This window comes from Podarcis raffonei, chromosome 8 (genome assembly GCF_027172205.1).
Source record: "Podarcis raffonei isolate rPodRaf1 chromosome 8, rPodRaf1.pri, whole genome shotgun sequence".
In the NCBI taxonomy this organism is placed as follows: domain Eukaryota; kingdom Metazoa; phylum Chordata; class Lepidosauria; order Squamata; family Lacertidae; genus Podarcis; species Podarcis raffonei.
The window spans coordinates 10,962,853-10,977,711 of NC_070609.1; the positions used below are offsets into that span (position 1 = coordinate 10,962,853).

At 50.3% G+C, this 14,859-nt stretch overlaps 2 protein-coding genes across 11 annotated transcripts in view; one reads left to right on the top strand and one right to left on the bottom strand.

Annotated features, from left to right (window-relative positions):
* ARHGEF1 (Rho guanine nucleotide exchange factor 1) overlaps positions 1–6,377 on the top strand; it is a 74,253-nt gene extending 67,876 nt beyond the window's left edge. For 5 of the 8 annotated variants that reach the window (XM_053397867.1, XM_053397875.1, XM_053397874.1 and 2 more), the window contains 7 exons: positions 4–105; positions 963–1,033; positions 1,171–1,341; positions 2,277–2,447; positions 2,563–2,711; positions 4,465–4,562; positions 5,397–6,377. In XM_053397867.1, coding sequence (XP_053253842.1) covers positions 4–105; positions 963–1,033; positions 1,171–1,341; positions 2,277–2,447; positions 2,563–2,711; positions 4,465–4,542 — 742 coding nt within the window. In that variant the 3' untranslated portion in view covers positions 4,543–4,562; positions 5,397–6,377. The remainder of the gene's footprint in view (positions 1–3; positions 106–962; positions 1,034–1,170; positions 1,342–2,276; positions 2,448–2,562; positions 2,712–4,464; positions 4,563–5,396) is intronic. The other 3 variants (XM_053397869.1, XM_053397870.1, XM_053397873.1) reach the window with 3 other exon arrangements.
* Positions 6,378–11,235: 4,858 nt separating this feature from the next.
* The window catches only part of ERFL (ETS repressor factor like), a 156,545-nt gene continuing 152,921 nt past the window's right edge, over positions 11,236–14,859 (bottom strand). For all 3 annotated transcript variants that reach the window (XM_053397878.1, XM_053397877.1, XM_053397879.1), the window contains exons 4-6: positions 13,175–13,364; positions 12,752–12,875; positions 11,236–12,196 (exon numbers count right to left, since the gene is read on the bottom strand). In XM_053397878.1, the coding sequence (XP_053253853.1) occupies positions 11,574–12,196; positions 12,752–12,875; positions 13,175–13,364 (937 nt within the window). In that variant the 3' untranslated portion in view covers positions 11,236–11,573. The remainder of the gene's footprint in view (positions 12,197–12,751; positions 12,876–13,174; positions 13,365–14,859) is intronic.

Here is a 14,859-nt window from a genome sequence, read left to right on the forward strand (position 1 = left end):
TAGCTGGTGCAGTATGATCAGCGACACGGCCGGCTCTCTGAAGGTCCCCATTAAACCACGGCTTTCAGTGCCAAACAGTCGGTCTTCGCCACACAGCCCCAGCTTGTAAGCCTGGCGTTCCTGGGGAGGGAAAATGTCTAAACCTTTCTCGTACCAAAGGCCACGTGGGGCATTTTGTGGGGCCTGCTTGCCAGAAGCAAGTGGGGCAAAGTCAGAGGCAAAAATGAGGAGGGTAGCGGAGGGGACGTTTTCCTTTGTGCGTTCCCGCCATGCAAAACCCAGGAGTTTTTGCAAACATTACCTCCACACAGCGTCTCTCCATCCAGACCAATGAGAGGCAATATCACAGTTCAAAGAAAGGTCCCATCCGGGCAGAATAATTTTAGGGAGGGGGCAAAGGGAGAAGACTGAGAGGAGGAGGTGTCAGAAACTGAAGAGGTAACAGGGTTTAGTGAGCAGGGAGAGCCTGTGGCAGAGACAAGTGCAGAATCAGAAGCTGAAGCAGAAGAGGAGGGAAGCCAAGAGGCAGAGAGGAGTCCAGCTGGGGAAGAGGCAGAGGTGTTTCCCCCTCCTGCTGCAACTAGCTCCCCTCCCTGCTGGTCTCCCAGGACCAGAAGCGGTATGAAGGGGGAGGAGCAAAGACAGGCGTGCTGGGACAGTCTCAGATTGCTTGGGAAGGACCGGGAGGCAGAGGAGTCTTAGGCAGTTGCCTCATAAGGGCAAGACCCACCAAGAAGAGTTGCTGTGCTCATGAGGCCTGGCTCCTCTGAACAGGCTTTGTTTCTTCTTATAAAGAGTTAAATTCACTTACTCAGTGTGATTTATTGCTGGCTGGCTCCCTGACACTGGAAGGGCTGTCTGATGGGGTGTGCGGGGGGAAGGAAGGACCCAGCCTGCCAGTGCAACCCATTTCCCCACCGCCGGCATAGATCTGCACTCACAACTTCTTCTTTTTCCCTCAGCAGCTACTCAGAGGGGTTGCTGGGTGGGACGGAGAACGGCAGCTCCCACAAGGAGACCCTGCATTCGGAGGGTGAGTTTGCGGCCAGGCGGTTTGGAGGAGCTGGAGGGGGCAAAATAAGAGTTCTGGGTTCTTACCGAGCTCAGAGCCAGGGGAATCCAGGGGCTCTTTGAGAGCAGGGGTCCGATTGGTCTTTTGGTACCCCAAAGCAGAGCGAGAGAAGGACGGGATGCTGGAAGGGGCCGAGTTCGAGGGGCGCAGCCCTGTGAGCGGACCGAAGCTGGGCAAGGCAACGGAGGAGATCTTGGACGACATGCTGAACTTGCACAAGCACCGGCCCATAGGCCAGGGGGCCCTGTCATCCGCCGCACAGGACAGAAGTATGTAACGCTACTCCTTCGGAACTCCCTGTCTGTTGACGGCAGGCAGGCACCTTCAACTCTGCATTTCCCAGTGTCTGCTTAAGAACATTTATGCATAGGCAAGCCTATCTAGGGGGTGCAGGTGGCGCTGTGGGTTAAACCACAGAGCCCAGGACTTGCCGATCAGAAGGTCGGCGGTTCGAATCCTGGCGACAGGGTGAGTTCCCGTTGCTGGGTCCCTGCTTCTGCCCACCCAGCAGTTCGAAAGCACGCAGTGCAGGTAGATAAATAGGTACCGCTCCGGCAGGAAGGCAAACGGCGTTTTCGTGCGCTGCCCTGGTTCGCCAGAAGCGGCTTAGTCATGCTGGCCACATGACCCGGAAGCTGTACTTCGGCTCCCTCGGCCAATAAAGCGAGATGAGCGCCGCCAGCCCAGAGTCGTCCGTGACTGGACCTAAATGGTCAGGGGTCCCTTTACCTTTAAGCCTATCTAGACATGTAGAGCAGCCTCCCCAAAATTGTTGCTCTCCAGAGATTTGGAGCTACAACTCTCATTGGCCCCAGCCAGGGCTGCAGAAGGCTGATGTAGAATGTTGATGTGTGTTTTAATCTGGATTTAAGCATATCATTGATTTAGGTTTTTTTTAAAAACGTCTTTGAGGTTTGTTTGTCTTTACAGTATGTAAATTGCATGAAGCAAATAGGTAACCCAGGGCTGGTGGGAATTGGCGGCCCTCCAGATATCGTTGGATTTCAGCGTCTATCCAGCACGGCCGGTGGCAAAGGATGATGGGAGTTGTAGTCCAACAGTATCTGGAGCGCTGGAGGATTCCCCCCTCCCCTTCTCCATTCTTTCCCCTCCCCTCTGCGGAGATTCCTTCTGCCCCCACAACCCCCCAGCTCCAAGGCTCACGAAGGAGATGAATCTCACCCCAGTCTTGTGTCTTTAACAGTATCAGCCCTGAGGAGGCTACTGCAAGTATCGGAGGAAGGAGAGGTTTCCTTCCCAGCAGCAGAACCTGTGGACCGTCCGCCGGAGAACGGGAACCTCCGCGAGGGAGAAGAGGAAGAGGAGTGGGAGGCGGGTCACGGGACGGAGGCAGACGGCAGCCGACGTCACCCAGGTGGGGGGTCTGAGAGCCAGGTGGCTGCTGGGAAAGTCAGCCGGGGCTTGACAAGAGAGGGGCATGCTGGGAGTATTTCACAGAATCATATATCCCCCTCCCTCCCTCTTGGCAGGAGGTCTCCCCAATGGCCCCTTGGAGCCAGAGTGGGGCTCCGAGCACCTGGATAGGGAAGGATCCAGTTCCATAATTCTGACTCACCAACAATCTGACGGGGTGAAGCATCACCTGCGGCTTCTAGAAGATGCCATCCAGGGTCTGAAGGTGAGAGAGGGTTGCAAAGACACACACACACACTCACACACACCAGTGTGGCACGCTCAGAATTTACTGTGTAGTTTTGCACCCGTTTGCTTTCCTTGCAGAGCTAAACCCGAGCCCTGGAATATTAATTTCCAAGATTGTTTGGAAAGCCCAGAAGATGGTGGAGGGAGGGAGGGAGGTGCGGGAGCAAACGCCTGAATGTTTTTTCAAGCAGTGGGGTTGAAAGGGAAGAGGGGCAGAGAGATGGACCCTCGTGTTGAGAATGAGGGAAGGAGTGTAGGAAGGTGTGAAGACCGGCCTTTGATGGCTGCAGCCCTCGTCCATTGGCCTCTTTTAAATAAAGAAGAAAGACCAGGACTATAGCCATGAGGACTAGAAACTTAACGCAGGCTGAGATGAATGGGAAGCCTGGAGACTTATCTGCTGAGCCCGTTCTATTCACTAGACAAAGCAAAGAGCCGGGGGAGGGTGTCTCTCTTCATGCCTGTACATGATTTGCTTTGTTATATTTCACTGCACTTAGTCCCATCATTTTCTCCAGGCAGCAAACATGGTTCTCTCCCCCCTTACCTCACCCCCACAACAACCCTGTGAGTTAGGGCTGCTCACTGTCTGTCGGCTTAACCTGAGGTCACCCAGTGCCCTGCTCTCCCCGGTCCTAGTCTGCCACCCTCTTAACAGCTTCTGTATGCTGAGGCAGCATCACACTCCTGCTAGAAGGACTTCTTTTTAGAATTTATTCTTTGCAAGCCCTAGCTTATGCTCCAGGTCACCTTTAGAAGGGGGCTTGCCACTGAAGTGCTGCTTTTGACCTTTAAAGCCCTTCACGGTATGCCCCACGGAGGACCTTAAGGTCCATAAATAGCAACACCCTAGAGGTCCCGGGCCCTAAGGAAGTTAGATTAGCCTCAGCCAGAGCCAGGGCCTTTTCAACACTGGCTCCGGCCTGGTGGAACGCTCTGCCTCATGAGACCAGGGCCCTGCAGGATCTGATTTCTTTCCACAGGGCCTGTAAGACAGAGTTGTTCTGCCTGGCCTTTGACTTGGAGCCAATTTGACTCCCTCCCCCTCTTTCTTTCTTTTTCCTTTCTCCTCCTGTGATGAGGCTGCATTTTAATGTTTTAGTGTTTTGATCTTGTGTTTTGATCTTGTTTTTAAGTTGTACTTCAATCAACTTGTTTTTATTATTGGTTGTTAGCCACCCTGAGCCCGATCTTGGCTGGGGAGGGCGGGGTATAAATAAAATTTATTTATTAGTATTATTATTATGACCCAGGAATGGGGAGCCCGTGGCCCTGCAGGTGTCCTTCGACTCCAGCTCCCAGCCGTCCAAGCCAGCATGCTCAGTGGTCTGACAGGGGGCTGTTGCCCTGAGGGGAAGGGCTGCAGCTCAGTGGGTTAGAACATCTGCTTTGCATGCAGAAGGTTTCATCTCCCAGCATTTCTGGGGAGAGAGGTGGCAAAGACCCTTATCTGAAACCCTGGAGAGCTGCTGCGAGTCAGTGCAGATAGTTCTGAGATAGATGGACCCAATGGTCTGACTCAGTATAAGACAGCTCTTCCTGTGTCCCTGTGCAGTCCAGCAACACCCAGAGGGCGCCACGTTGGCCGATGTAGAGCGACTGGGTTGCCAAGGTTGAAGCCTCTCACCCTTGAGAGTTGGGAGTGTCCAGAAGGATGCTTGTCCCCACATCCCTCCTTCGCCCTCTCGATGAATATTTTCCTCAATCTGTTTGTCTGCCTGTCGTACTAGGAAATTGAAGCGGATTATTGGCACCTGCAGCAGCTGATAGGAAAACTCACGCCATCTCAGCCGCCCAGTTTCACATGAGGCTTGGCCAAGCAGAGAAGGTAATGGAAGAAACAGGCTTTGTCTGGGGTATCCCAAAAACTCGGTGCATGACCTCCCTGTGTCCTTTGGTTAGGCTGATAAGACAGCGATTGGCTCAGGATGAGCCTGGGATCTTCATGGCTGAGCAAGCAAGTTTTTGAAATAAGTGTTTATGCCTCAAAATTTAATTTAAAAGACAAAACAGTGCCTCCGCTGAGGGGAGTTTAGGAATCGCTCAAGCCACTTTTATGTAAATCCCACCCATTTTGTTTTAAATGGGTGAGTAATTTGCTGTGTTTTTAGCTTGTTGGAGGTCTGCCTGTTTATCCAAACATCCTCTGGCCCGTTGAGCCAGTTTCGAATCAGCCCACCAGGAGAACTCTCTGCTCTCCAACCCCCGAACCATCCCATCCTTTCTTGCTGAGATGTACCTGGGAGTTGGGGGCCTGTGAGTGGAATGGCAGGAGGGTGGGAAGGCTCTAGTAGGCCCGACATGTATCCATAGCAACCAGGAACCAGTGAAACATAGTTAGGAATATTGGGGGCCACGGGAACTGTATTTCCCATGGCTCCTGGCAGTCCAGGATGCCTCTAGGGCCTTTTGGGGCCTCTGTGCGATTCCTCCCTGCCACTGCCAGGCAGACTTGGATGGGAAGGGACAGAGAAGGTGCAGGAGAATGAGCGGGCCCTGAATTTTAGTCTGGGTTTCAGCTCTGGCTCTAAACCAGGAAAGTCCATTTCTTAAAACCGCCCCACCCGCTCCGGTTTCAAACTTGAGTTGACACCGCTGCTTTCTGCTGCCCCATTCTCACTGTCGTCTTAATGGCTTTCTGTGTCTTCTCCCCCCTCTCCAGGCCTGTCTTTCACAGGGAGGAAAAGGGATCTTTTTTGCCAACCGCTCTCTCCAGCCAGATGTTCCTCCTCGAACAACACCAGCAACCAAGTGCGGCCTACACTGCTTTTTGTATAGAGGATTTATAATGCAGGGAAAGATTCCAGGGTTATAAATATATATTTTATATATATTCTACCTAGACCACGCTATAGGGGGCCATATTTAGAGGCTGCGGAACTGCATGTGAGTTAAGGGGTCAAACCCTTCCTGAGGGGTGGGGTTAGCTATGTCATCAGGCCATAGAGGTGCTCTTGGGGGGGTCAGCTTTTTCTTTAGCTATGGGAGTAATTTGTGGTGTCTGTCCCAAAGAGAGGCGAATTAAAAAATTGGGTCCCTGTGGCAGCTGTCTAGTGGACCAAAGATGATGGGGTTGGGGTTGGGTGCAAGGCGCTTGTAGGCTTCTGGGCTCCACAGACCTATTTAGAACATAACTGCTGGAGACATCAAACTTGACCTCCTTTCTGCCAAAAGTGACCAGCCAAATAATCTCAGGGAAGGTTTGCAAGGAGGGTATGACGATAGCAATATCGAGCCCCTCCTCAAATTGTCAATCATCCTGGTGGTATAAGCTTGCCTTACAGTATATCCTCACACGTGGACTTAACCCTCCAGATAGGCGTCTGATCCTTTTAAAAAGGAAGCGTTTGGCGGCAGCGGCAGCAGCAATCACAGTGGTTTCATGGGGAGGCAAATCTTTAACTTACTAAACTTGGTTTTCCTTGCCTTTACTCATCTCCCTGTCCCCAGAAACGCCCCACTTTTCTAAAATGCGTTTTTATCCTTTTCCTGCCTCATTTATTCACATCTGCAGTCCTACCCGTCTCCCTCCATCCCTTGGCCCCTTGTTACCTTGCCATTCCACACAGTGCTTTTGTTTTGGCACCAATTCAGCTGAGACACACACACACACACAGCAGAAAAGCCTTGGGGTTGCATGCAAGCTGCCCTGAAACTTGAGCTGGTTCTCTCCCCGACACAAACCCCCTTCCAGAAGACTGGTCTCTCCTTGCTGGGTGACCCTTCACAGCTGGCTTCACAACCTAACAGAAGGCCAGCTCCACCGTCAGTGCCATAACCACCTTCTGAAGAGAGGAGAAAGGCAGGGGGAAATGGGTCTTGTGTTATGAGATGAGCTTGAAGTCTGAAGGCAGCGTTGTTCCAGCGGTGGATCAAGGGAGACCCCTGGTGTTCCCTGGAAATGCTTCTCAAGAGATTTCCCCCAACGAGATCAGTAGTGCCAGGCAAGCTCCCTGGAAACGCCGCTTGATCTTAACCTAGCTGGGTGCAGTTTCATGTGAGCCTTCTAGCCTGCCCTTGTCCCAACTCAAGGGAGACCTGGAAGACTTGGCCAGCAACCTCCTTCACTTGGTTGTGTGCAGAAACGCCATTGCAGGGGTGGAAAGATTTATTTTATTTTTAAAACGCAAGCTCCTGCTAGCAAAGCAAAATCCCAACCAACCTCCTCCACAAAGCTTCTTTCTCACCACATCCCTGCTTTCTTTAGGAATGCCTGAGAAATCTCGGGGTTCGATACCCAACAATGTATATACCAAGGATCAGCTGAGCAGTTAGATCGCATTTGCCCACACGTTATCTGGAATCGGGGTTGCCTTTCACTCGGTGTTGCCGACCAGGTTATTCCCAGCACCATGTAGCACTATAAAAACTGCTTTTAGCCACAGGGTGCCACAGATGTAGAATCCGAAAGCGAAACCACAAGGTCCTGGGTTTGGGGTCTCATCTGCCATAAATGTAATTAATGCACGATCCCTTGGCTGCCCTTCTGTGACATGCTGTTTTATGGAAGGGACAGCAGGTGGAGCCATATCAGTAAGTCAATGGGGGCTATTGGCCTTTTGCAGTATTTTGCAGGAATTGAGTGGGGGCGGGTGTGTGTGCCCGTTCTTCCTCCTATCCCTGATCCCCCTTTGGCTGTGTATGGAAGGGACTTGTCCTCAACGCTGGTCTGTCGCATGGAGCAAGAAGGCTCTGGACCTATAGAGGGCTGCTGAGCACCCAGACTCGGGGTTTGCTGCTGCTTCTGGCAACTCTGCTCACCCTCCCCAGCCAAGACACCTCCTATTTGTAGGACCTTTTGCCCAACTGGAGGGTTGCAGTGGGTCCTCCCTAAGCAACCGTGGCGTGTTTCCGACCTCCGGTTGGGAGAATTCCATCTGCCGAAACTAGTCAAGGGGGATAAACACAGGTGGTGCTTTCATCCCAGAGGACAGGTAGCAGACCTAAGGGTTGAGGTGAGGGGGAAAAGTCAAGTGAAACCTGCCGCCCCCCCTCCCCACTTGATGTCCTCAGAGACGGACCTACACAGATATTGCACACGTTCCAGTTCTTCCAAGTGCCTTTTATACTTTTTGTTCATAATGTGCTTGTATGTTTAAGAAAACTCAATATTTTGCTGGGATATTATATATATATATATACGAACATAAGGGAGTGGTCTTAACTCCTCCAGCTGGGGCTAAAAGCAAAGAAGAACCCAGAGGTTGTTTTTTTTTTATATAGAGTGATATTATATATATTAGTCTTTAGGGGTTTTTGTCTTATTACTGTACAAAGAGCCTAACCCAGTATATTCGGAGAAGAAAGAGTGTGACCTTCTCAGCTTCCCAGTATTATGGAATGTATAATAGCCCCTGCCAAATCTGTTGCAGTCAGATGAGGTGTTTTTTTAAAGTCACACTTAAAAAAAAGAAAGAAAATGAAATAAAAATTCTAAACTGCAAAATGTAAAAGCATCGGCTGGGTGGGGTGGGGTGATAAAATCCCCCGGGATCTGCTTTCACGTCTTTTACCATTGCTCTGCTGTTTTGTACTTTCGTGAGACATTCTCAAGATGGTGCGCTATGGATTAGTTCACCTGCAGCTGCTGCACCACACATGCAAAGGGCCGCACTTATTTAATGGCTTTTCCCTGCTGTGTGGCGCCTTCCAGTTTGGACTCCCAGTTCCCATCAGCCCCAGTCAGAGATGATGGGTGCTAGAGTCCAGCAGCATCTGAAGGATCCTGTATTGGCCACTGCCCTCCTGTCGTAACCCATCCACCCCACCTAGGAAAGATGAGAAATGCAAGTTCTGCACTGTCCTGTCTGGGGCACAACTATTTAAGGAAAAATTAAGGAAGAAGCAAGTTCTGCTTGACTTCCTAAGCTTTCCCCCCCCCCCAGGCAGCATAAAATCCCCTCTTCAAAAACCCCCCCAAACAGCCAATGCTTATGAGTGCAATTCTTACAATCTGTGCCTTTTTAGCATTCTGGATTCTTGACCTGGAGTGCTGGCTCAGTCGCGAACTGGATTTCAAGAGCAGTTTGGGTCTATAGACTTGTGGTTGGCCTGGGGCACAAATTGGAACTTGTGCTGCTGTTGCTTGATCTTCCCCTGAATCGTGTGAATTAACCACGAGGTAGCTAATCGGTGGTCAACTGTCTTGAGAATGCTCTCAACATGAGCTTGGAGGTTGCTTTCCTAGAGTTCAGTTGAGGATTGAGCTCTGTGTGGTTCCCTCCGCCTGGCAACGTTTTAGTATGAGGTTTGCAGTGAAAATACTAGCCAGAAGAAGGAAGAAGAGGGAAATGTTTCCTCGCCAGAGGGTGGGGAGATCAGGTGAGTTTCCACTCTGTAGAAGGACGGGGTAGAAGGGAAGAGCAGGGACCCTGGGTTCCACATCCCTCCTGCTTATCTGAGCACAGGAGTCGTGGGCCCCTCCTTCCCGCACTTTACGTAGAGAGAAATCGGAGGCTTTTTGTATGTTACAGGAGGGTTACAGGTACGTGTAGGAGAGGTGAGGAAGAGACTGAACCAAAGATAACTTTTGTAAAAGATGCCAAATTAAAAGCTATATTAATCGCAGTGGCCTTTGTGATTGGAATACAGCGTGTATTTGCATTTCGTGTCTCATTTATTGCATTGGGTTGGGTCAGATGATCCTCAAATGGGGGTCTCTTCTAACTCTATGATTTTGCCTGGACGGAACATGTCCTTCAGTTACAATGGTACGTTTTGCTTGCCTGTGTTTTGTGCACGCATGGAACTCGTGACTCTTGTGTAACTTGAATATATAGCCTGCTGCGCAGAAGGAAAGGTTTAAATTGTTCCCCTTCCGCTCAGTTGCAGGCAGCCCCTAGACCAGGCATTGGCAAACTCGGCCCTCCAGATGTTTTTTGAGACTATGATTCCCATCATCCATGACCATTGGTCCTGTTAGCTAGGGATGATGGAAGTTGTAGTCCCAAAACATCTGGAGGGCTGGGTTTGCCTGTGCCTGCCCTAGACAGTTTCTCATGAAGAAATGTAGCCCTCGGGATTGAAAGAGTCACTCATCCCTTCCCACTTACCTGGGAGTAAATGCCACTGAGCTGAGTGGGACGCAGGTGCCTATACTGTTAAATCTCTTCCTTTGCTCCTTTGATAAGTGATCTACTTGTCAGGCTTCAAACTGCCACCTTGTTGGTTCCTGGCCTCTCACCCAGGAGTACCGCCTTTATTCATCCATTCCCTTTTGCCTGTGAGCAGAGACTCAAGTGACGAATAGATATTTTATTGCTTTAGAGGCCAGCGATGTGCTGGGGTAAAATTCTTTCCCATCTGTTTTTTTTTCTTTTCTTTACACACTCCATAAATTAATATAGTATTTACAAAAAGGAAAGAGAAAACATGGGGGTCGGGTTAAACAGCGTCTTCATATCAACCACACAAATACAGTTTTTTCTTCTTCTTTTAAAACACGGGGACACGAGCACACAGGTGAGGCGTGGGAGGGGTATTTTTTTGTTTTTGTTTTTTTTACAGAGGGTCACACCAGAGCATGACAAGACAATATTGCACTTCGAAAGTCAGGGGTGGGTAAAAAAGGGTTTCAGTCCGTCTCCCATCATACAACTCCCTGTATTTTGGAGTGGGCATGGATTTTCAAGTTCCTCCCCACAATTTTGGGACCTGGAAATCAGGTTGTTAGGTTCTGGAGGACACCGGAAACTTGGAACCGTGTTGGCTTGCAGGAGCGCTCTCAACCTAGCTGTGAGGACCCTGTCAATAAACACGTTTTGCTGCATTCCAGTTTGCAACGACCTACATTTGCACCTTAAACTATCGGGTGTAGAGCAGCAACACAGGAATGGTGGTATTTGGACTACTTGGTCTTAAAAAGGGATGATGCACACAACCACTCTTGTGTTCTGGCTGGACCTTTTTGAAGACGCCTTCACAGCACAATTGGGGCAGCCCCAGATTGTGACAACCCAAGGTGGCTTTAAAGGCATCGGTAATGGTGGGAAGCAGGCAGAAATCTGACCCAAGAAACTTATGTCAGGTGAGAAAAGATCCTGCACTTCATATCAACGAGGCTTGTGCAGGAGAACTTCCCGGCGTGGGGGAGGGGCGTTTGGGAGTTCTTTGCTGAAGCACCAGAATATCTTGTGCCAGCCACAGCAGCAAGCTGTCTCTAGAAACCTGGCTGTTAAATAGGTCAAAAGAATTTCATGGGGTGGCAGGTGCACTGAAAGGGATTAACATAGCCTGTGGGAATTTTCAGAGATGGTGTGGAGCTGGCCGGTCCAGGAAGTTTAATGGGACTAGTCTAGGGAGGGAGAGCCGAGGCAGATTGTGATCAAAAGTGCATGGAGGTATCTTCCCGTGGTATTGGAAGAGGGGATGAAGAGGACACTTTCAGCTCTCAAGTCTTAAGTGTTGCTGGACTGCAAATCCCATCATCCCTGACCATCGGCCATATGGGCTGCTGTGAGCTGGGAGTCCAGGAGGATCTGGGGTCTCTCAGCCCCCCCCACCTCTGCCTGTCCTGAGCCCTCGTCCCTTTCTTCCAGAAAGACTTTTTGCTCCAATCTGGCCTCCCCAGGAATGTGAAGACAAGGCCCTCCATTGATGAGGTTGAGAGGGGAAGGGATGAATATTCCAGCCCAGGGTGAAGGGAACGGGGAGCAGAAAGTGAGGGTGCTTTGGGGAATTAGACTCAGTATAATCAATGAATAAAATTTTCCTATAAAAATAGAGACATCAAACAAATGGGGGCAGGTTTTGTTTTCTTTCCTTTGTTTTAAACACTCTTTAAGAATCTGGCTACTGATGTAGAGGGACCAGCAGTTGGGGCTCCGAATAATGCTTGCGTTCAGCTGCCTGGCAGACTCTTTGCTTCCTTGGCAGTGCCCAGGCTGGCCTCTGCTACCCCTTCCGGCTTGCTGGCTGTTGCCCCTGCCGTCCGCTCTGTCTGCAGCCGCTTGTAATTCTGCACCTGGCTCTCTATTGCCTCCAAGCTGTCAGGGCTGAAATCGCAGCCTTCGTTCTCTGAGCTGCATTCGCTTAGATCTGTGATCTCCAACTCGGAATCGGAGGCAGGGTCCTCTTTGGCCCCTCGCCCCCCTGAAGGGCTCTGGGCCCTGGGACCCAGCAGCTCCTTCTCACGCTCGCCAGCCGCATTCCCAGCGCCGCGGAGGGGCAGGGTCATGCCATGGGGAGGGAGACAGAGGCGAGGGACGGAGCCGCCCCCCAGGGCTGCAGCCCGCTCTGTGCTATCTCCCGGCAGTAGTGAAATGGGTGCTGGAAGCTGGGCTAATGACCCAGACAGGGGGTTGGGGTAGAAGTGTGGGGAGTACAGGGAGGCGGGCAGTTTGGAGCTGTTCAGGGGGAAAGAGCTGGACAGGTAAGGGTTAAAATTCCAGGGGTAATCTGGGAAGGAAGCGTTCCTGCCATATGGAGTCAGCAAACTGGGGGGCTTTGTATATCCAGCAACACCTGTGGGGGAGAAGGGGGGGAAAAAAGGTGTGAGCAACCAGTCCATGCTGGGTTCAGAGGCTTTGGGTTTTCTGGAATCCCAATTCATTGTTGTGATATTTTCATATTACCCTTTTGGTGTGAATCATAGCAATATGGAAAGAGAGGCAATCACCTTTTTGGGGAGGTCTTTAAAAAAAAACACCAAAATGAACAAGCAGCAAAAATAATAATTAGGGATCCCTACCTTGAAAGCATCTCCTGCCAACCTAGCAGTTTGAAAGCACGTCAAAGTGCAAGTAGATAAATAGGTACCACTCCAGCAGGAAGGTAAATGGCATTTCTATGTGCTGCTCTGGTTCGCCAGAAGCGGCTTAGTCATGCTGGCCACATGACCCGGAAGCTGTACGCCGGCTCCCTCGGCAAGTAAAGCGAGATGAGCACTGCAACCCCAGAGTCGTCTGCGACTGGACCTAACAGTCAGGGGTTCCTTTACCTTTACCTTGAAAGCATAGCCTTCCCAGATTTTAATTTTTATTATTTTGGAAAGGTAGAGGATAAACAGCTTGCTCTCACCTGACCCCAGAAAAGGGAAGGTTGCATCCAGTCTGAGCTTCTCTGTCTCAGTTTGGCGTTCAAAGAGTGGGGTGCGGGTGGCTGGGTCCCCCAAACGGGGGCTGGAGAAGAGGCTTTGCAGGGTCTAGGGGGAAGAGAAAAGGAATGAATGAGCTATGCAGATGCATGGGCTCAAATGGTAAGTGGCTGATCTCGCTGCCTCCTGATCTGACCATCCTGGCCCTGTAGGCTGAAAATATTAAAGAAGGAGAAGGTGGGGTAGAAATGGCCACTCTGCACATTCTCCATGGCACTATTGCAGCACAACGTTGACATCAGAGGCCCAGCTCACGACTGAGCTGAAACGTGCGCAAACGGCGTGATGCACCCTCAACACATACCCTCTTAAAAAACAGACGTGGTTCCCTCTTTCCCGCATCATACCTCAGGGGTCAGAGGGGCACAATCTGCCCCATGGTTGCTCCCATTGAAAGGGTTCTGAGCCAGCAGAAACGGGGAGTTGGCAGCCATGTCCAAGAGAGGATAGTTCACCAGGACCACTTTGCTGAAGTTGAACTTGTAGGTGAAGCGTTTTCCCTTGGTCTTGTGCAAGATCCGTTTGTTGTAATAGTACCTGGCAGGGAAAGAAGCAAGGGGCCAGGTGAGCCAGTAGCGAGCAGGGTGGTTACAAATCCCCAGGGCGCTAAAGCGTCATTGTGGGATGTGCAAATCTGCGTTGGCAGCTGCTGACCAGAACCAGGAGAGTCTACCTTACAACAAAGGCCTGCAAATATTCTGTGGTTAAAACAAAGACTAGTCCAGTGAATAGATAGCCAGGCCAAATCAAAAGCCAGTGAAATTTTATGTGGTTTGTTTTCATACAATGGAACCATTTGTTTCGCCAAGACTGGAGAAATCCAGGTTCAAATCCCCACTTAGCCATTATACCCAACGAGGAACAGTTTGCAAGCCACCCTCTCTCAGTCTAGGGATGCAGGTGGCGCTGTGGGTTAAACCACAGAGCCTAGGACTTGCTGATCAGAAGGTCGGTGGTTTGAATCCCCGCAACGGGGTGAGCTCCCGTTGCTCGGTCCCTGCTCCTGCCAACCTAGCAGTTCAAAAGCATGTCAAAGTGCAAGTAGATAAATAGGTCCTGCTCTGGCGGGAAGGTAAACAGCATTTCTGTGTGCTGCTCTGGTTCGCCAGAAGCGGCTAAGTCATGCTGGCCACATGACTTGGAAGCTGTACGCCGGCTCCCTTGGCCTATAGAGCGAGATGAGCGCCGCAACCCCAGAGTCGGCCACGACTGGACCTTATTGTCGGGAGTCCCTTTACCTTTACCTATCTCTCAGTCTAACCTATGTCTCAGTATTGCTGTAGGGATAAAACAGGCAAACAAACAGGTGCACAACCTTGAGCTCCTTGGATATTATTAGCAGCAGTAGTATTATAAGAATTAGTTTTCTTATTAGCTGGGGGGGCGGGGAGGGGAAGGGGAAGGCAAGAGCTGAGTTTTGCAGAGAGTGAAATCACAAACCCAGTTAACTGAAAGCCCTGCTCAGCATCTGCAACCAGAAAGAAGAGCTCCTGATATTTTGCCAAACATGGCTTCACACACACATGACAAAGGCAATCTCTGCGGTCATGAGGACTAGAAACTTGCAGTTTTAAAAGGAGAAGAAGAATAAATCTTAAGAATTTCAGGAAGCTGGATTCTGCACTACCCGATACCAAATTCCACACTATGTGTTGCAGTTGTGAAGCAATGTATGGCAGCACCCAAAATGTGGAACGAAGAGAGAATCAAAGGGAGAAGAGTTTTTTTTTTGTTCCAGTCAAACATGAGGCAGAGCATGAAAGGCTTTGGTGTTGTGCCAGCCCTCACGCTCAGTAGGAAACATAGGTCCCAACAACTAAATAGTGGTAACCAGGACTGTGTGCAGTCAATGCAAAGATGAAATAATAATAAAAATAATCCTCTAAGCAATCTAAATTCTGCACCCCAAAATGATGAATTCTGCAACCTGCAGAAATTATGCAAATAGAGCACATGTGCGCTGTTTCTCTTTTCTATGACTTGCAGTGTTTACTTCATTGCTTAATTTTTCTGCTAGTGCTGGTCAAGAGGA